The sequence below is a fragment of the Sclerotinia sclerotiorum genome, genomic scaffold, assembly GCF_000146945.2.
Source record: "Sclerotinia sclerotiorum 1980 UF-70 scaffold_3 genomic scaffold, whole genome shotgun sequence".
Taxonomy (NCBI): domain Eukaryota; kingdom Fungi; phylum Ascomycota; class Leotiomycetes; order Helotiales; family Sclerotiniaceae; genus Sclerotinia; species Sclerotinia sclerotiorum.
Window position 1 is genome coordinate 115,053 of NW_001820833.1, and position 19,765 is coordinate 134,817.

The window sequence follows — 19,765 nt, forward strand, 5'->3', positions numbered from 1 at the left end:
GCTGTGAATATCCTCAGACTTGCTACCAGAGAGAAATCACAGAGTCTTAGTCCAGCAAGATGAAGATATGTAAAGAAGGGATTAAAAATAGCATCTACTAAAAGATTGTCACAACGTTCTGTTCCAGAAATATAACAATAGGGATCAATAACTTCTAGAAAGAGTTAGCATTATGAATTTGAAAAGTCGCATCGAGTAGAAGATCTTACCATCAATTGCGTCGATGGACTTTAGACGGAGTAGAAGATGAATAGTAGACCAATACTACATCCCATATATATCTCTTGGACCAAAAGCCACAATGGAGCATGTAGAAAAGTCAGCTATGATAGCAAGAGGGTATACACACCTAGATTGGGGAAAAGCACTCCCTAATATGACCATTTATCGGATAATTCTGAGGCACTATCATAATTACCGAGACGAAGGCATGATAATTTACCTATAGAATTCTACAGGTATATTGTCAGTGAAGGTCTGAAATTGCTTAGGATTATACATCTATGCCATTCAGTGATTTGAAATTGAGCACCGGTGAGATCTGATGAAGGGATATAGTAGACTACCTACCTACGTAACCTAAGATCTTTACCTTATAGAGACACACAAGATTTGTTACCCTAGTTTCTGTCTGGCATTAGAGATATCACGTGCTTTTGTGCCTTTTACTTCTTCCGCTTGCTTTTACGCTTGCCTTCGAAATCATAATAGTGGCTCTATATATCAAGAAACCATATATCATACGAATAACGTGGGCAGATCGAATAGATATCAAGGAACCAACAAATTTTGTACAAACACTTTTCCACAACATCAGTATATCCTCAAAATCATTCAAATATCATTTATTTCATTCGATTGCATTAAATACATCCCCCCTACCCATTGTTCTCTAATGCCATCCATATGAACATCAACGCCAGGAAACTCCTCATTAACATGCATGCATCCATTCATCATGTCTTCATAAAACAAATGATGATCCAGAGATGAAATCGCTCTGCACAATCTACTTTCCCCAAATCCGATCTATTATATTCCACGAATACACACATCGGATGTTTCCAACTACTTAAATCCAAGCAGCCAACCCACCAATAATACCCGCGAAACCAAGGGCAACTGGAACATGAGCCTGTTTACCTGCTGCACCAGTTGCGACTACAGGAGCCGCAGTCCCAGAGGCCGAAGCAGAATCGCTTCCGCTGGATCGGGTGGCAGTTACTGTAGATGCCTTGCTTGTAAAGGTGGTGGATAAAGCAGTTGTAGTAGCAGTTGTGCTTCCAGAAACAACGGCAGCGGTACCAGTTGATGAGGCAGCTGATCCAGAGGCGGAAGAATTACCATCAGTTGGACCGCTTTGTGGACCGACGGTTCCACCTTCAACGGTATCAGGAGCAACGCTAGAAGCGACTTTGGCGGCAGCAGCTTGGTATTTGTCGAGAGTTTGATCGGGGTTGGGGTTATTGCCAACTACGATTTCCATTGACATTCCCTTTTGACATTCATCGGCTACGGAGCTGTAAAGCCATAAAGTACCGTTGACGTGGGTATCCATGATGAAGGTTGGAGTCTAAGAAATATAAATTAGTATGACTCGGATTTGTTGATGGGAATAAAATAACATACATCGGCTTTGCTTGAAGGATCAGGACCAGAGATGACACCAGAGAAAATAGGTGCATGATCGGAGGGAACACATGGGTTGTTATAGGTACTTTGTGCGACACTGTGTTTTCCGAAGAATTGGAATTTAACACTATATCGATATTAGTAACTTTAACCTCCCTAGATGATAATGTATGAGGAAAACATACGTATCGCCAACTTGAATAGTCAAGGCATTTGGAACGAAAATAAGTCCGCTACCGCCAACGACGACACTGTATTGAGAAGCGACTGCGGTGGAAACGAATGCGAAGAGTGAGATGATTGATTGATGCATTTTTGCTATTTGAGTTTGTTTTGAAATGTGAAGAGGAAATGTATTTAATTTTGAGTAGGCAATAGAAAGAAAGATGTTATGATAAACTTGTAAAGTTATTAAGTGAGGAATTTGCAAAAGAAACTGTTGATGTATTGTATTGTATTGTAATATCAAACTCCAAACCTCGAGAACCCACGAACTTTATATACCTACTTCCCCAAATTCCTTCTGTTGTACTCTTACCTTATTACTGCAACACAAAAATAGACCCCAATGCTTTTGCTAGGTACGTACATACGTACCTAGATACTCAGCCTTACAAACAGTTTTATTTTCCATGATCATTTTCCCATTCACTACTAGCCAACCGGGTGATTTGTGTTACTTCGCCGCTTGTATCCCTGCTGTGGTGTGTATTTCTCTGCGTCTCTTTTCTTTTTGGGTATGCAGGGCAGGTATTCGGATATTCAGGTACTGATAATGTGTTGTTCTGCGCCACGACGAAGAATATGTATGTATGTATGTAGGTAGGTAGGTAGGCAATTACTAGGTAGATGAATTACTGGGGTAGTTATTCGATGTTTTGGTACTCCGCCTTTGCTTTACTTTGCGCAGTATATTGGTTGGTTTGATTATTTGTTATTGGTTGTTTATTTCGTAGCAGTAGATCAACCAACTAACAACATGATCAACCGCAGCCTCCAAATATATCTATTTCTGGGTGTTTTTATTTATATTTCTATTTCTATCTTTATAATATTGAATTAAAGCAAAAAGTGCATTGTACAGAGTACAGCCACCTACCTCAATACCGCCTCAATATTGCATCAATATTGCGATTCACCTCCACCTCTCAATGTCGTAGTATCAATGCATGTCAGACACCACACCTACCTACCTACCTACTTACTCGTCTCACAACTCACTCACTACCCGTCCATCCATCCATTCATTCAAATATCCAATACCCATCCTCACCACATCATAAACCCACGCTTCTCTTTTATTTTCCATCTTTCCAAGATATCTAAGTACCATAACACCGCATACCCAAACCATCATACTCCGTACAGCACACCCCAAAACACCCCAACACACCTCAATACAAACCCACGCATACATACAAACCAACACCAACACCAACAAAAATACGAAGTTAGTACCTAGTTCCAACCACCACCAACCAAAAAAAAGTAAGACGAGGTTGGGCTTACCTTACCATACATCCATGAGCCACTCTAACTCTACCATCTATCTGAAAATCTACCAATCAGCTAGGCTGACTGGAAGGATTGGCGGGGAAGATAAATACTCTGTACTATAGGTAGGTAGTAATCTTACCTGCAGCTACTAGGTAGGTAGCTGTGCCGCTATCACGTGTTGGTTAGATGTAATGTAACATACCATACATACCTAGATTAGTAGGTAGCTAGGAGGTAAGATCAGATGATCTCTCTGACAATAGTGGTGATCAGATCCTATGAGAATTTTCGTATATTATTCTATGTGAACTGTAAATACCTACTGAGTAGTAAATATCTAATAAGTAAGTTACCTACCTAGTAACCTTAACCTTTGGCGAAATGATCAAACGAAAAATAAGTTACCTTGGTAAATAAATAAATAAATAAATAAATAAATAAATAAATGATCATGAGCACTGGAAGAGATTTTCCATTTATATCTACTTATTAGTACCTGCATAAGGTTATATTGTATCGTGTGATGTATTTATATATTTTCCATTTCGTGATTATAATCTACTCATTTCATTTCACCTCATTTCATTTCAATCATACATCATTTAATACTCATATTCATATAACGTTTTAATTACAAGTTCATGTATGCAGGTACCGTACTATCCATACCCAATGCATCCGATACATCCATCCATAATCAAGCACAAAAATGAAAATATATCGCTCAAACGCCTACTCGAGTACCAAATGCATGTACAAATTACACTATCTATCCTATGATATGCTACACAGAAGGTTGTGCACAAGGTTGCACCAACTCCCGATTGCGAAACGTGGTTCGGAAATCTAGTTGGCGTACGAACCATGAGTTGCGTAAGGTCCATTCTTGATCTGGGTGTTCGAGTGCGATCTATGTGGGATATATGTTAGTTATTTCACTTATCTATTTCATACCATTCTTTTCTACAAAGTGCGAGAAACAGGACAGAGACAGGAATTAAGAAAGAACATACCTCAAACCTCCTCAAAAAACTAGGAACCAACTTGTAAATCTCCAAAAGACTAATATTCCTCCCAATACACGATCTTGCTCCCATCCCAAACATCAACATCGTCCCATTCATCTCCTTAATTCTTTTTTCTTCCGCCTCTCCATCCTTCTCCTCATCCACCAACCATCTCTCCGGTCTAAAAACTTCCACATCCTCTCCGAAAATCTCCCTCCTATGATGAATCACCCAAGCATTACACCCCACAATCGTGCCTCCCTTAATCCACTCCCCCGCAATCTCCAATCCCTGTTCCGGCACCACTCTTTCAAGCGGTAACCCAGCTGCTGGATGTAAACGAAAAGCTTCCTTAATACAGGCATCCAAATACGGTAATCCTTGACTTTCCGTCCAACTGACCAATCCCGTTTTACCATCTGCAAAATATCCTTCCATAGCTTTTCCATCAATTTCGCGCATTAATTTTTGCATACAGCGTTCATTTTTCAGTAAATAATAAAACACTGCACTGAGGGAAATAGCTGTAGTTTCAGATCCTGCAAAAGCCATCGAGACAGCCATTGTCATGACGAGATCATCCGTCATAAATTCTGGTCTAGCATGTTTTGCCTGGATGAATTTCGACAATAAATCTGGTTGTGAAATGTCTGTTTTGACTTCCGCGTCGACGGTGGGTAGGATTCCATTTCCATCTGTTTTGGGATATCGTTCTTGTACACGTTGAGCTGCGAATTTGGCGACCGGGAACGTTACGTCTATGAGGCCGTATTTCGCGGCTAGCAAGTATAAAGGATTCTTAAGGAATAATCGATCTAGGATGGGAATTTGCCCAATTGGAGCAACATAGTCGAAGAGATTTGCTAGGTAGGATACTATACCGTCGACATCTCGGTTTTCCTCGAGAAATCCATGGCGTTTAGAGTATGTCATTTCACCAATTACGTCAAAGGCGTAAAATTGTAACCATCTTGCAAAGTCGCATGATGAATGACCACTTAGCGAAGTATAGAGGTCAGCGGTGCGAGAGAGGAAGATTTCGGTAGTACGAGTGACCAGTGGTTCGTATTGAACAACAGATGACATGCTGAATGCAGAGTTGACTGAACGTCGAAGTTGTGCATGGAAAGGCTCAGACAAGGTGCTAAAGAGTGATGGGAGAGGGTGGCCATTTTTCACAGCTTGTTGAACGGGGTAGAATGCGGACTATAGCGTATCAGCATACCTTCTGGCTTCTGACCGGGTAAATACTGAGATACCTTGACGAAGCCTTTGTTTAATCCATATATAGTTTTCAATGCTTTCGGGTCTGCAAATGAGAGAGTATTAGGACCAAGGCGGACAACATCGCCATGTTCGGCATGTAACTTCTGCTGGGTCACTTCTGCTCGACGCTTGTATACATCATAGAATCTCCACCAATCCGTAAAAGAAGCAAGCGTTGGCCCTGGATATTTATTTAGACCTCGGTTGAATCGATTGGTAGCAAGATAGATGGCGAATCCAACAATCAATAGTGAAGGCCAATGCTCAGTAGCCAAAGTGAGAAGAGTATCTGTGATCATTTTGTCGGTGGAAGGTACTGGCACGCCAGAAGAACTCTGAGCTCTCGCGGTAGACTTATAGTTATAATCGATCAATCATAATATGATGAGTGGGTCTTCGACAAGAGTGTATTCGATGCCTGGTAGAAAGTCAATTTTGTGGAGAGCTTCAATGCTATCGCAGATTTAGGTTCAACGTCGGGAATCGTGAAAGAGTGAGGAGTCAAGAAGTGTAGGGCTGTCCCTTGCACGCCCAGTGAGAATTTCGTCGATAAATATAATAAAAATGCACGATGAAACAGAAACAATGAAGTATTTGCTTGGCCTTGGATCAAGTTTTGAGTGAGGAGATGTATGTATATATATGAGATCAGACATGCAGTAATGATAGATGACACTGCACATGCAAATACCATGACATATTGCCGCACATTGATAGCATTTTCACTTCTCCGCTACTCAAGTGACACTGCATCTTTGACTCGCCAATAAAAGCATCACCGAAGCCAGGCTAGTGAACACTAAATGCTTCTGGCATGAAAAACGTCACTCTAAAATTGATTCTCGGACATCATTCTTGGTTTCCATCGAGGGAACTAGACGAACAGAAGCTTGCTGTCGCGCCAATGTCCGGATCATTCCTTAGAGCCCGCTGTCAGCTTACTCAATTGGGTAGCAGTCAACGGTCTCGGCAAATACGGACGGGAATGAATTCTTCAAAGTACTGAAGAACGGGGATAATCATATCTTTCAATCCATGATTTGATTCCGGCCACCCACCCGCTGTTAGGACGAACGGATCGTATATGCGAAAGTTAAGGAAACCCGTCATTCGTACACGTATGTGCGGCATAAGCAGATCGCCTCCGTCATACACGAGCGTGTGAAACCGTGGGACAGCCGCAAATTCATTTGAAAGGTTGAACCCAAATACTGAGTATAGAGTGCCGAGAATTCAAATTGTATGTACACGGACAATTAATGTTGGTGATGATGCAAAGACTATGCATGAATGGAGTGAGGGAGTGAGATGATGTGGGGAGCTAAATTCTGTGGGGAAGATTTTGTAAGTCTGTCACGGGATGTCTTGATTCAAAGTAAGAAATCGGTAGTTGGAAGAGACATAATTGCCGAAATGTCCACCCCGATTATAAATTCATGAGGGTAATTTGCTGTGGGTTTTTGATTTTGGTTTTGGCCCAAGCCTCGGCCTTTGATACCGTTTTTCTCTTGTTTCACATTTGGTTTTTTGCATTGGTGCAAAATCCTTCAAAGTATACTAGTCGTGAATTGAGCGATTGATCATACACGGCAGTTGTGAATTGCTGAATTTGTGGATCATAATCAACCTATTTCGTGATGTCTCTGGTCGACATCATAGCATAGTAGGCAGCGGGGCACGGCAACGGGTATGGCAATTGAATCGGAATAAATTTGAATGAGATTCAGGCGGGTAAGTAAATACCGGTCAATCTCTTGCAAGAGAAGATGAGAAGTATTTTGAAGGCAAGCTTCACAAGTGGGAAACAGCCCAGACATGTGGGATTTGGTGGCAAAATGATTGTAACCATACCTATACATACACATGCTGACTTTTGTATGTGGGATTTGGTTTTGGACAATGGTCCGCCAAGTAATTCTCAGCGTTTTATGAGTAATGGATTTGAGTGACCAGTATGTGACAAAGCTCAATGCCTGATTTGAAATCCACAAACAATACAGGAATGATATTATGACCTTACCCGAAAGAATTGCCGGCCGATAGGAAGTTGCATCTTTCGCACGCAGAGATAGTTGAAACTATCGTGGAAAGGACCCCCGCGTCCAGTTTCCAACGTCACCCATCCCCCATACCCGCAGCTTTCCGGAATAGACACTTGTCTGAACCTAAAATCGAGCCTCTTGTTGAATGGCAACCTTAATTTGCAGACCCATGCTCGATGGTCAAGGTTCACCGACTACTAAGGTTCGGAAACATCGTTGACCTTGGAGGTGAAACATTTGCCGTAGTACACAGCGGTGGCTGTTCGAACGACATTTCCCAAGCTCCACGCATGTCCAAGATTATCTGCTTGTATATCCAGTTCATCATCTATCTATCAACATTCGTTTTTGGCCCCTTTATGAGATGGGACGACTTGACGTTACGGTCGTTCCGAGAATTTCAGCTTGAGATACGTGCAAACCGTAGCTTGAGCTTCTAGTACCTTACCAAGAGTGGCCATGGAAGTCTCGAATCTCGCAGTGGTATTTCAAGAATCGTACTAGTAAGGGGTATTCGGATTCTACCATCATGAGTGTGTGGGAGCCGCATCATTTGCCTGATGGCCAGAGTTTCGGAGTTCTAAAATACGAATCCTCCTTATGATATTTGGATTGAAAAATTGCCTCGTTCTACCAAAATAGTATTGGTGTGGCTGAAATTTCATAACGTACTGATTGGATTTGTCTGTATATTAGAAATAAATGGTTTGACACTTCTTCCCACTGAATCTCAAGGCCGACGAAAATACAAAATGCGGTGGATATTGCTTGCTTAGTCACCAAACGGATGCTGCGTACTGGGTGTCAAAATTTCCAAATCCCTCACACCTTGTCGAATGTGACCCCAAATACATTCAATATGAACACTGTCAGAAACCACTCACATCTTTTCCTAAGTCACAATAATCTGCCTTTCGAGTGCGTGTAATCATAATCGAAGACGATTTGAACGGATTATCTCCTATGGGCCTGAACCATGCATCAACTACTCGCTCAAGATGCACTTGGATCTTTAAACTATACGTGTGCGATACATATCTTTTTTTCATTCAATGGAAAGCGTCATATCATCAAAGACTTGTTAAGAGCTTCTAAGAGCCTGCTGAGGTTTGGTCATGACTTGAGCGTTAATCCTTGTCGACATCGCACCACAGATCCAGCTAAGTTCAACTGCCGCGAATGTCATCAGTTAGTTTTTAATTGCCATACATTATCAGGATCGCCTTGCTCTTATTGCTTGAGCGTATATAACAATGGCTACAACTCCACCTTCACAGAAGTGCCAGCGACTTCGGGGGGGGGGGGGGGGGGGGATTAGATAATGTTAGGAGAAGCGGGTTTGGCTTGTCACGTCTCAATTTCTATGCCACACTTTATTCGACAAGTTTTCATACGAGCAAAGGGGAAGCCATCATATTAATTATCTGAATAAACTTTACGGACCGATTCCGCGCGTTGCTGCGTTCCTTTCCATCAGCTTGTATGCCATGCAAGTCGCGATGGCTTCAGGCAGGCTGACACAAACTTGAAAGAAATATCTCTGCTCATGGTTTCAAGAATTTAGTCTGACAGCCTTGAATTTGTTTTCGTTGTACTCAATTTAATACTTGTCCATACTTCAATAATTTGTGGATAGTCGACATGTCGATTTCACGAAAGACTTGAGTTGAAACCTCGGGCTAGAGTTGTGAGGGCCTTGTTGGGAGAACCATGCGTAGGGGGCCGTGTAGCAAGATGGTCAGCATGATGCTCAAGATGTGTAGGTACCCGTGTGGATAGGAATCCGGCAAACGATGACCTTGAATAGAACTGGATCGTAATGTGGTTTGCGTCTCCAGCTAAACACCAAAATCAAGGTGCTTTCGTGGAAATACAGTTCATAGTTGTTTGGATCACCCCAGGTTTTATTTAGGGACGCCATATCGAGCTATCGACATGGACAGAGGCGAGCTTGATTTGTATTCCAACATGGCTGCTCATCTAAATTCGTTGCAAGTCAAGACGTCTATTCTATTTAGGGGTACCAAACATCTCACTGTTGGTAGCTGTGCCTTACATGTGTTTGAGCTGTGCTTGTCGGCAGTCTCACTCGGATTGTTTTTGAGATTGCATTTTCTTTGGTATATTTCAAGCACTTTGTTGGTCTTATTTTAGTATCTCATGTAACATATCAAACTGTTTTTGCAAGTCGTCTAAGTGTCACGATTCATTAATTCATGTGACCTCGAGGACCTTGAGGACCGAAGGGTCCATAGGGTCCTTGAGGACCTTTTGGTCCTTAGGGTCCCAGAGGTCCTCAAAGATGATATAGGGTATATAAACATTCATTTAGTCTCGTAGTTAAGGAGCTTCGTGCTCAACTTAGTTATCAATTAGTTTACCTACATTCTACTTGATCTAGTAACGACTTCACTTCCAAGTGAATACCAGTGATAAAGCCTTAACCTACAACTACCAACCAGACGAAACCTTAGGCAGCCGCTGCCTTTAGTACAGTATCGTTACACTAAGCCCCTGTGCATTTTGAGATTTGCATCTGCTGCGTTTCCTGAATATTTAATTCTGCGAGTTTTTGAGTTCACCAAGGAGATGCTATGATATATACATCTCAAAATCTCCTAGTATTTGATAAAAACCATCATATCCTCTCAGCTTGTTGTATATTCGAGTATTGCTCCCTTGATTTTTTTCTGTTAATCGCTCCAGCGGTTTGGTACAATAACCTCATAATTCAAATTATCGAACGTTTCTCATCTACACGAGTGAGGAAAGGGCTTTCTTCAAAATTGTCTATCTGATAATCGACATCCTTTCACAACCGCAAACTACAACCCAATTCCTTCCCGTCCTCGATACACCAAAAAAACGAAGCACGATGAAAATGCATCATACTTGGATAATTACTCTTCTCTTCACATCCATAATCACATGCCAGCTACAATCCAGCAGTGGAATACCAAGCCTAAAGAACAAAACCTATTTTTTACTTCCTCAGGCTCTTCCCTTCGATCAGGAACTTCTCACAACAGGCCTCGGACAAGTTGCCAATAAATAGGTAGCCGAAATTGCTGTAAGAATTTTCTCATCATCACGCTACTGAAAATCGATTCTAATCCCCTTATAGGGTTACAACACCCATATAAACATACTCACCAGCACTCAGGAAATACCCACATTCACATCAACTACCAATAACGTCCTATCCACCATCAACCTCACAGATATCAACCCCTGTCTCACCAAATTAATACATTAAAAGATGATACTGACACAGATACCGGTATATCTCTATTCATCTCCTCTTCGACAAAATTAATACACTCACTACCTATACTAACAAAATCGCCAATCCACCCACTAAACCACTATTATCATATGAAAAAAAAATGCAAATAATCTAATAATCCAAACGAAAGATCTTTATTGTAACTTGATTTTAGCGCAGGAAATCATGTTATGGGATAATACTCTCAATGGGATAACGAGTTTATTGAGGGATATTGCGGATTCGCTGGATTTTCCTCTCGTGGTACTTTTTCTGGGAGGTGCGAATATATGTCCTACGTTTGATCCGATACTGGGGGGATATTTCCAATTTGGGAGGCCTAATAAGCTTTTACCAGATTTGTGAGGTTGGATGATATTGGTTGGATGTTGGTATATTCATTTCTTAAGACAATTTTTTTTTCAAGTATTGCGGAAAAGCTGAATGTGTACTATTCTATGTTTCAACTTTTGCTTGATGTCCAATTCCGCTCTTTGTCCGCAGCTGCAATCCACTCCCGCTTTTACTCCAGTAGCTTTCCCAGGAATTAAGAGTCCCTCGCATCAAAGATCGTCGTTTTGGCTGCCAATATATCAAGCCTCATTTGAGAATTCCACCATAAATTAGGTCATATTTATGCTCACCTATCACGAGATTATGAGAGTTCGTAGGTGTGGAAAGAGCTCTTCACCTAGTGGTATTGAGACGCTTTAGTTCGAGTTGTTCCTCTATAGGCTGTAAAACGGACATCCTCATCGCATCCATTGAATTTTTGAGTGACTGAATTTGGGTTGTTCCTCTACAATCCGTATGCGCACATCCTATTGCATCTATTGAATTTTTGAGTGACTGATGGAACGGAAGTGGATGATAAATCATGATACTGTTGACCGAGCTTCTGCCTCGTTTGACAATCTGCATTGAGATGTATAGCGATCTATCCCCTTTTCCACTTCAAAACGGCAGTGCCCGTCCATCGCGCATATTTGATATGGTTTTTTGCTGTATCATTTCTGATTTGCCCTTATGGTCTCCGAAACTGTACTATAGCTATGTATATAGTGTGGAATACTGCAAGGTCCAGAGAAAGAAAAGCGATATTGTTCCGTTTTTGGATTCGTACCCACTCCCCCATCACAGATCGCGAATATTAGCCATGTGGTATTGCACCTATACGCCGAGTTTCTCGTTACGCATGCTTTGCTCTTACATAGTTGTAAGAGGCTTGGGACTCGATGATTGAAATTGTCGCAATCCAACCCCTAGAGGTTTAGCAGCAAAAGTTGATTCATTTTGAACAAATTCAAACGCTGTAAGTGCACGACGATACCAATTTTCTACCATTTCCGGGCTCTCAAACGTGTCGATTGTGTGTTCTGGTATGCTTCCACGGTGTAACAAACAAATAATTTTATCGAGTGTTAGAAGTGTCGTATTGGCTACACAGTCAACAATAGCCGCAATTATGTCCGGATATTCAATTGCAGTTGCAGTTCTCCCCAATGGATTTGGATATATATGCGGCTCGACTTCGGAATGTAGCCACTCTTTCATGTTGGAACACATCGCAAGTGCTCTATTCATCAAAGTAGCATCAATGCTGGATGGCAGTCCGTCGGATTTCTTATGAAGCGAAGAAGCTTCCATAAGAATGCTGGGCAGTTCAAATAGCTGAAGACAAAGCTCAATGCGTAATTTCATGGAAGTAAGTTCCTTTGCAGTAATTGTATCGCGAGGCCACTTCGTCATATCGATAAGCAATGCACGCCATTCCGGCTGGCGTAGATAGCAATCTTCCTCGGACTTGGCAGATTGAATAACCTATAATGAGCTCATATGTCAGAAGTGCATCCCGTAGTTCTGAATAGGAACTTCAATGGCGTTTATACAATGTAACTCAACTGGGATTCAAGCATTCCGAGATCGAACGGATCCGTATGCCGATAAACACCACGGGCTTGAATAAGCTTAGCAGTTCCACGGGCGAGATCACCCCATCTTCCTTTATCGATATTCACAGCAAGCTAGTTTTATTAGTATATAGGGCTGAATTCAGAGATATCAAAGGAGACTCACTTCGCACATCTGCAGCAAAAGTGACGCACATAATGTTTCCGACTGGAAACGAAGATATTCATCGGCTAAACATTTTTGCAGTGAAGATAAGGCTCGGATATATTTCCTGTAGATGACATTCGATTTGGTATGTTCATTCAAAGATCTATCGCAATACAAGCTACAAACACATGATACTGCATCATCTAACGCGATGCTGTGGCCCAATCGACCGGGTATATGTTGGTAAAAAGACCCAAGTAGCCAGAGAGGAATTAGGTCTCCTTTCACTTTACATCCTAGGCAGTACACCAAGGTCGTAGCCAGGGAATTATCATCATGAAATCGGGAGATCCCCGGTGGGGCGTCTCTGAAGGTTTCCATAACAAACACTGTTGAGCAAAATTCCGTAGAACTCAATATCTCCTCTTCCGGGGTGATCACACCTGAGTCCTTAGTATCGTATTCATCAATATATTTCTTCCGAGAATACAGCTTAGCCAGTTTAGCCGTCTCGTCCATGAATTTCCACCGGGCTGAATATCCTGGACAAGTCCACCCACTATGGATGCATTCTGCACAAGATGGACGTTGCTCTCCACACTTTATGTCTCGTTTCATCAGTAAATACATCCATAAGCTACTAATCATTTCTTCGGGTGGAGAATCTAACCTTCTTCTTCCTCTTTCGACAGTTATCACATCGATTGCTTCTTGGTACCCCTACCATGGTGTGTTTGTGTGCCTATTTGGTGAAATTATCTCAAGCCACTCTACTTCAGCAATTAGCAAATTTTGTAGACTTTTGTATTGAGACCGTATCATTTCGGGAATCTGTAAAAAGAATAGTAGCTTGTAGTAGGCAGGCTCGTGCAAAATCCGTGGACAGTCCGATGTGTAGTCGTGGCGCACAGGACGCATTGTGTCAGATGTGACTAGCGTATTTCTAGTCCCAGTTTTCTCAAGAGAGTCACATCTTGCGCAACGGCAAATCAAAAGTCTTCTTAGTATCACCGGAATAAAACGTCGGACTTAAGATTTAACCGTCGCGCAAAATCGCTCCTTTTTAAACCCCGTCGTAAAATGAAAGCCTTTTTGGACCAGAAAATATGCTTTCATTCTCACGATTCACGAGCAGAGATAGCAAGGATGTTCTCTGCCCTTGGTCGCTGCGCTGCTTGGATGCTATCAATAGAGTCCAAATATATGGCTGTCATCTTTGAGCAACTTACGGGTATATAAGGAGCTCAATCCTCCTCTATAGGCATCCAAAAACAAATTTATCATTATAGCAAGCTTTCCAAACTCTTTTCTACATCGTAATCAAAAAACCCTTCAAACAGCCTTTTCAGTCGCCAACAAAACCCAAAAATAACCATGCCACTCCCCAGAATTGCCATAGCAGGTGCCGGACCAAGTGGTTTGACCTTAGCCCGTCTGCTTCAACACAACGGGATCAAGTGCACAGTATTTGAGCTTGACCTTGATCGAAATGCTCGTTCTCAAGGTGGATTGATCGACCTCCACGCCGATATGGGTCAACGTGCACTTCGTGAAGCTGGTCTCATTGGCGAATTCCGAAAACACTGCTTGCCAGAAGCAGATTCCATGAAGTTGGTGAAAGCGAATGGAACTGTCGTTTGGGATGAAAATGAGGAGGATGAGGTAAAGGACTTTAATCGTCAGGCTAGAGATCGTCCTGAGATCGATCGTGCAAGACTGCGCGATATTCTTCTGGATTCTGTTGAGCCGGACTCGATTCAATGGAATCGCAAACTTATCCGTGTTGAGTCTAGCAAGACCAACCCAGCACAATTCGATCTTCATTTTGCAGACCATGTTGCGGAAGGATTTGACCTCGTTGTTGGAGCGGACGGTGCTTGGTCAAAGGTTCGACCTCTTGTCTCAGCGCAGCTCCCGGAGTACTCCGGTGTTAGTATGATTGAAATGAGAGCTTTCAATGTTTCTGAGAGAAAGCAGTGGCTTTCTGATTACGTCGGTAAAGGAAGTCTTTTCATGTTTGATGAAGGCCGGATGTTTATTTGTCAGAGAAACGGCTATGATGGCATTCGAGTTTACGCTGGGGTACGCAAACCAGAATCCTGGATTCAGGACTCTGATATTAAATGGGAGGATCCCATCGAGGCTCGCAAACAGCTCGCAGAACAATACTTCGGAGATGTTCATGACGACTTAAAGAGACTTATATTTGAAGCATCAGACAGTCTTCTCACGAGGCCATTATACATGCTTCCTGTCGGCTTCAAATGGCCCTCCCGTCCAGGTGTCACACTTCTCGGAGATGCAGCTCATTTAATGACCCCTTTCGCAGGTGTTGGCGTTAACGTTGCTATGACTGATGCGATGTTACTTGCGCATGCTCTGTCGAGGCAGAGAGATAATTTTGCGGTGGATCTGGAGGGTAGTTTGAAACAGGCTGTTGGCGAATATGAGGAGCAGATGTTTAAGATTGCGAAGAAAAATATGGAGAAGACGTACCAAGGGTTAATACATCACTTTAGCGCGGACGGTATTGAGCATAGAATGGCGCGCCTGCAGGAGAGTACAAAGCATATTAAAGGGGCTAGGGAGAATGGAACAGTAGTTTGAAATGAAGAGTATGGATTTGAGCTAAATATCAATTCGCTCTTTGAAGGTTTTAGCTGGTTATCCAAGTCGTTTAGGTTGAGCGGATAGGATAACTTGTATGAAAATTTCGATCTGGATTGGGTATTGATCAAAAGTAAGATTCAATGTATAGGATTAAACTAGTTTTTAGAATTAAGACAGCCCTGAATTGCATTGTACTGCACAAAGATGACTTAAGTTTCTCGACGACGACTACCAGATGCTGGCTAATGAGTTGGTGTAGATGATGTTTGATGTTTGACAAGAGTTGGTATTTCAGTTACTCGAGTAAGGTTTCGATGATAAAGCTGTTGTGGACAGAAGAGTGAAGATGGTAAATATCTGATGCTGAAATCGGAATTTGAACAGAGAATGACTCCTGATGTCCAGTAGAGCTCCAATCTTTACGGTTACACCGTCCTTACTTCATACTCTCTGTCTCCTAGTGGACCTCGCTGCCCGGGTAGGCCAAGGGAATCATCGGAGATGTCAAATTGACCTGTAAGATTAACTTTATAATAAATCAATCTTGAGCTCAAGAGGGATGCAGTACAAACGCCGAATTAAATCTCACGTGAATGCAATGCAACATGAATTTAGACATTTCTAGATTCCCCGATTACTAATCACCCTGCTACCCACTTGCTGACCCCGCGTGAGCTTTGTTTGTGAACTCTTACAAACCAACTCCAGTACTCCATATAGCGAGGAATACTAGGTAAACTTGTGGAATGTTACCAAAAATGACGCCTTACTTCTGCTTCCCCTCAAACATTGAGTTTCCCCTTCGTCAGATTCCGCCTTGAAATACCCAGCTGTGTCGATCCAACTATATTTAGTTTTCAAATAAATCGCAATGGCTTTCCATATGGCAACAGAATGGCATGCGGGAGAGGAAGAAATTCACAAACGTCTACGAGTACCTCAGGGCGATAATCCAACCTCACCATTTCTTTCACCCTTTGCTGCCAATCTTCTAACGCGATCACCGTTACTCGCCGTCGGCACACTCGATTCGTCCGGCAGACCATGGACTACGTTATGGGGCGGAGAAGCTGGTTTCACCTGGCCCGTCGCGCAGTCTGTTATTGCTGTGAAAGCTACAATTGACCTTGAATATGACCCTGTCTCTGAAGTGTTACTGGGCAAGAATGCGAATGGACAAGTTAAACACGAACAACCGCCTGGGAGAATGATTGGTGGTCTTGCGATCGACCTTGAATCTAGGAAGAGGGTTAAGTTATATGGTAGGATGGCTGCAGGTGCATTGAAAGAGACTGCTGGACATGCTGTGGCAGAAGCGTCATTGATTGTTAAGATTGAGCAAAGTTTAGGTGAGCTTATCGTTCCTTGAAAGCCGTCCTTTATACTAACGGAGCTGCAGGCAATTGTCCCAAGTACCTCAACAAAAAACACATCATTCCTCGATTACCAAAGCCTACACTCGTCTCAACCACATTGCCTCTTCCTAAAGAAGCGATTGATTTGATAACACGATCCGACCTGTTCTTCATTTCATCCTCGAATCATGATTCGGACATGGATACAAATCATAGAGGTGGACCACCGGGTTTTGTACGAATCTTGTCCAACGATAGTGATGGACTTATAATTGTCTACCCTGAGTATTCTGGTAACCGTCTTTATCAGACGCTAGGGAACCTTGCAACGACACCTCAAGCAGGTTTAGTATTCCCAGATTTCAATACTGGTGATGTCGTATACCTTACTGGTAAAACGGAAATACTTGCCGGGGAAAAGGCGACCAACTTGATAACACATACCAACCTTGCAGTCAAGATTTATGTGGAAGATGTTAGATATGTTACTGATGGGTTAAGTTTTCGAGGTGAAGAAGGTGAACGCTCACCGTACAATCCTCCCGTACGCTTTCTAGCTTCCGAGGCAGCTGCTGGAGTAAAAGATATGGGCAAGAAAATGCACGCAAAACTTTTGGAAAGGAAAGTCCTGTCACCAACTGTGGCCAGGTTCCGATTCAAGATTTTGGATGCAGATAAAACCCGTCGTTGGAAGCCTGGCCAATATGTCGCATTGGACTTCAAGGATGAACTTGATATCGGCTATAGTCACATGCGTGACGATGATCCAAAGAGTTTGAACGACGATTACATACGAACCTTTACTGTCTCTTCTTCCAAGGATCCTACAGATACATATGAACAATTCGAAATTACAATCCGCAAGGTTGGAATTGTCACAAATTTCCTCTTTCGTCACAATATCAGATCAGAGTTGGAAGTACCACTCAATGGATTTGGAGGAGAATTTTTTATTGACCAAGGCTCTGAAGGAAAAGTTTCTTTTGTTGCTGGGGGTGTGGGAATTACACCACTCCTTGCTCAAGTTTCCGAGCTGGATTTATTACGATTGCAACTTTACTGGACCGTTCGTTTAGCTGACCTAGGACTGGTTCTGGACACCTTTGAAAAATATCCCAATCTCTCGAATCATACAAAATTGTTCATCACAGGTGAAATGGGAGGCTGTGATGGTACGAATGAATCAATTTGTGTCAAAAAGTTACAGGAATCTGGGGCCAGTCTACAAGAGAGAAGGATTGAAAAGAGCGACGTATCCGAGGATCCTGCAAATCGATGGTATCTATGTACAGGGACTAATTTACGTGACACCTTGGTGGAATGGCTTAAAGGAAAACAAGTGAGCTACGAGGACTTCAACTACTAAAGGCGCAATTTTAATTTATTGAAATCAAACAATTGTTCGCAAATGAACACGTCTTTTCTTTGTGCTCTTTGTCTTCCTTTGATCGTGTGGTGATCTGGCTCAAAACGTACCAGTCAAATTCGAGAAACTTTGTAGCTCGCTACGTTCCTTTGTGTTCATCTAGAAGCGTTATCAAATCAGTCAAAAGCAATTTCCAACATCAAAATTATCCTCAACAATCACAATTTGAAGAACCCAACCAACATAATGGCAGCCAATAACGTTCATTCCACTCCTATCCAACCTAAATATGTCCTCCGCAACCCCTTGGAAGTTGATAACAACACCAAGAGCATCCAATTGATCCGAATCAAAGACAATGAATCCTTCCTCGGTTTTCCCATCCCCAACGAAAAAGTATCAACCCTTAACAAACCAGGATGGAAAACAAGTCTCGCCTCTGCCATCCTCCCCGTAGCCGGAGTCCCCATCTCCCGCATCCTCAACCATCCAAACATCATCGGTCTCGTCGACATAATCCACACCGACTCCCTCGCCGGATGTACCAAGCACGCCGGCGTAACAGCTAACATAGCCGTCTACGAAGACATGAATCAAGGCTCCCTAGACCTCATCCTCCCCAACCCAGAAAACTACCCCAAATTCAACAATCTCCCTGCCTGGCGCGCCCTGGCCACTCCAAACCCTAACCGCTTTTCCCTCCCTGAAAGCTTATGCTGGCATGTCTTGTCGAATATTAATAAAGCCCTCTTGTGGTTACATGCGGGAGTCAAACAGACGGATTCAAAAGATGATTGGCAGAAACATGATGATGATTGGCAACCGATATTGATTCGGGAAGTGAGTCCTAAGCAGATCTGGTTTAAGAGGACGGGGGGTGGAGCTACATATGGGGAGTGTAAGTTAGGGGGATTTGGAAGGGCTGTCGTGACGGGGTTTCCTGGGGGAAATGTGGCGAAGGGTGAGAGGAAGGAGGGGATGGAGTGGTGGTTTCAACCTCCGGTTTGTTTTGACACTTTTTTTATTTTTTACTTTTTACCTTTTTACTTTTTAATTTTCCATGATTCTTCGAATAATAAGATAAGATCCATACTAATAAAAATAAAGGAACAACTAGCCGGAATCGAAAGCTGGGGACCCGCCTCAGAAATCTGGTCACTAGGCGCAACAATCTACACAATGATGACAGGGATTCCCCCAGCCCAACAATTCGACTACTATTACGTCATGTCGCGGATGAGCGATAAAACATATACGCGGGGACTTAAAGAAATCATAGCCGCGATGCTAAAGGTGCGCAGTGTAGATCGTCCGACTACGGCGCAGTTGGTGGGAAGAATCGAACAGGGTTGGGAGGAGTGGAGGGAGTCGGATGATGCGGTTGGGTATGTGGATTGGAGGGATAGGAGTAGGGGGAAGGAGGTTAATTTGCAGGGGGAGGTGGAGGAGAAGGGGAAGCCGGGTTGGGGTATTGTTTAGTGTGGAGGTTTGGGGTTCGGTTTGAGGTGCTTTGTATGAATTTGATCAGGGAGGGCGATTCTGGGTCTATGTCTCAAGTTGGAATTGTATTTTTGCTCTTATTTAAATCTTGCCGCGCACATTTTGAACCGTTCTCTATAATATATACGTTGTTCTCCTAGTAGGTGAAATGCAGTATCCTCCTCTCA

The 19,765-nt window shown here is 42.6% G+C and overlaps 7 protein-coding genes across 7 annotated transcripts; 3 read left to right on the forward strand and 4 right to left on the reverse strand.

Annotated features, from left to right (window-relative positions):
• Positions 1–1,072: 1,072 nt before the first annotated feature.
• Positions 1,073–1,945, reverse strand: SS1G_02155 (hypothetical protein; the record flags this gene model as incomplete). The annotated part of the gene is made up of 3 exons (XM_001595891.1): positions 1,073–1,573; positions 1,630–1,759; positions 1,818–1,945. The coding sequence occupies 3 exons, from the start codon at positions 1,943–1,945 to the stop codon at positions 1,073–1,075; spliced, it is 759 nt and encodes a 252-aa protein (XP_001595941.1).
• An 852-nt stretch (positions 1,946–2,797) lies between these two features.
• Positions 2,798–3,094, forward strand: SS1G_02156 (hypothetical protein; the record flags this gene model as incomplete). Its single annotated transcript, XM_001595892.1, has 1 exon — positions 2,798–3,094. The coding sequence occupies one exon, from the start codon at positions 2,798–2,800 to the stop codon at positions 3,092–3,094; it is 297 nt and encodes a 98-aa protein (XP_001595942.1).
• Positions 3,095–3,137: 43 nt separating this feature from the next.
• SS1G_02157 (hypothetical protein) lies at positions 3,138–5,701 on the reverse strand (the record flags this gene model as incomplete). Its single annotated transcript, XM_001595893.1, has 6 exons — positions 3,138–3,178; positions 3,269–3,289; positions 3,453–3,486; positions 3,989–4,039; positions 4,143–5,342; positions 5,480–5,701. 6 exons carry the CDS (start codon positions 5,699–5,701, stop codon positions 3,138–3,140), a joined length of 1,569 nt encoding a protein of 522 aa, XP_001595943.1.
• A 2,824-nt stretch (positions 5,702–8,525) lies between these two features.
• Positions 8,526–9,365, reverse strand: SS1G_02158 (predicted protein; the record flags this gene model as incomplete). The annotated part of the gene is made up of 3 exons (XM_001595894.1): positions 8,526–8,614; positions 8,884–8,902; positions 9,237–9,365. 3 exons carry the CDS (start codon positions 9,363–9,365, stop codon positions 8,526–8,528), a joined length of 237 nt encoding a protein of 78 aa, XP_001595944.1.
• A 3,227-nt stretch (positions 9,366–12,592) lies between these two features.
• Positions 12,593–13,286, reverse strand: SS1G_02160 (predicted protein; the record flags this gene model as incomplete). Its single annotated transcript, XM_001595895.1, has 2 exons — positions 12,593–12,733; positions 12,954–13,286. 2 exons carry the CDS (start codon positions 13,284–13,286, stop codon positions 12,593–12,595), a joined length of 474 nt encoding a protein of 157 aa, XP_001595945.1.
• Positions 13,287–14,141: 855 nt separating this feature from the next.
• Positions 14,142–15,374, forward strand: SS1G_02161 (hypothetical protein; the record flags this gene model as incomplete). The annotated part of the gene is made up of 1 exon (XM_001595896.1): positions 14,142–15,374. The coding sequence occupies one exon, from the start codon at positions 14,142–14,144 to the stop codon at positions 15,372–15,374; it is 1,233 nt and encodes a 410-aa protein (XP_001595946.1).
• Positions 15,375–16,248: 874 nt separating this feature from the next.
• SS1G_02162 (hypothetical protein) lies at positions 16,249–19,577 on the forward strand (the record flags this gene model as incomplete). Its single annotated transcript, XM_001595897.1, has 4 exons — positions 16,249–16,726; positions 16,777–17,798; positions 18,279–19,100; positions 19,206–19,577. The coding sequence occupies 4 exons, from the start codon at positions 16,249–16,251 to the stop codon at positions 19,575–19,577; spliced, it is 2,694 nt and encodes an 897-aa protein (XP_001595947.1).
• Positions 19,578–19,765: the final 188 nt, after the last annotated feature.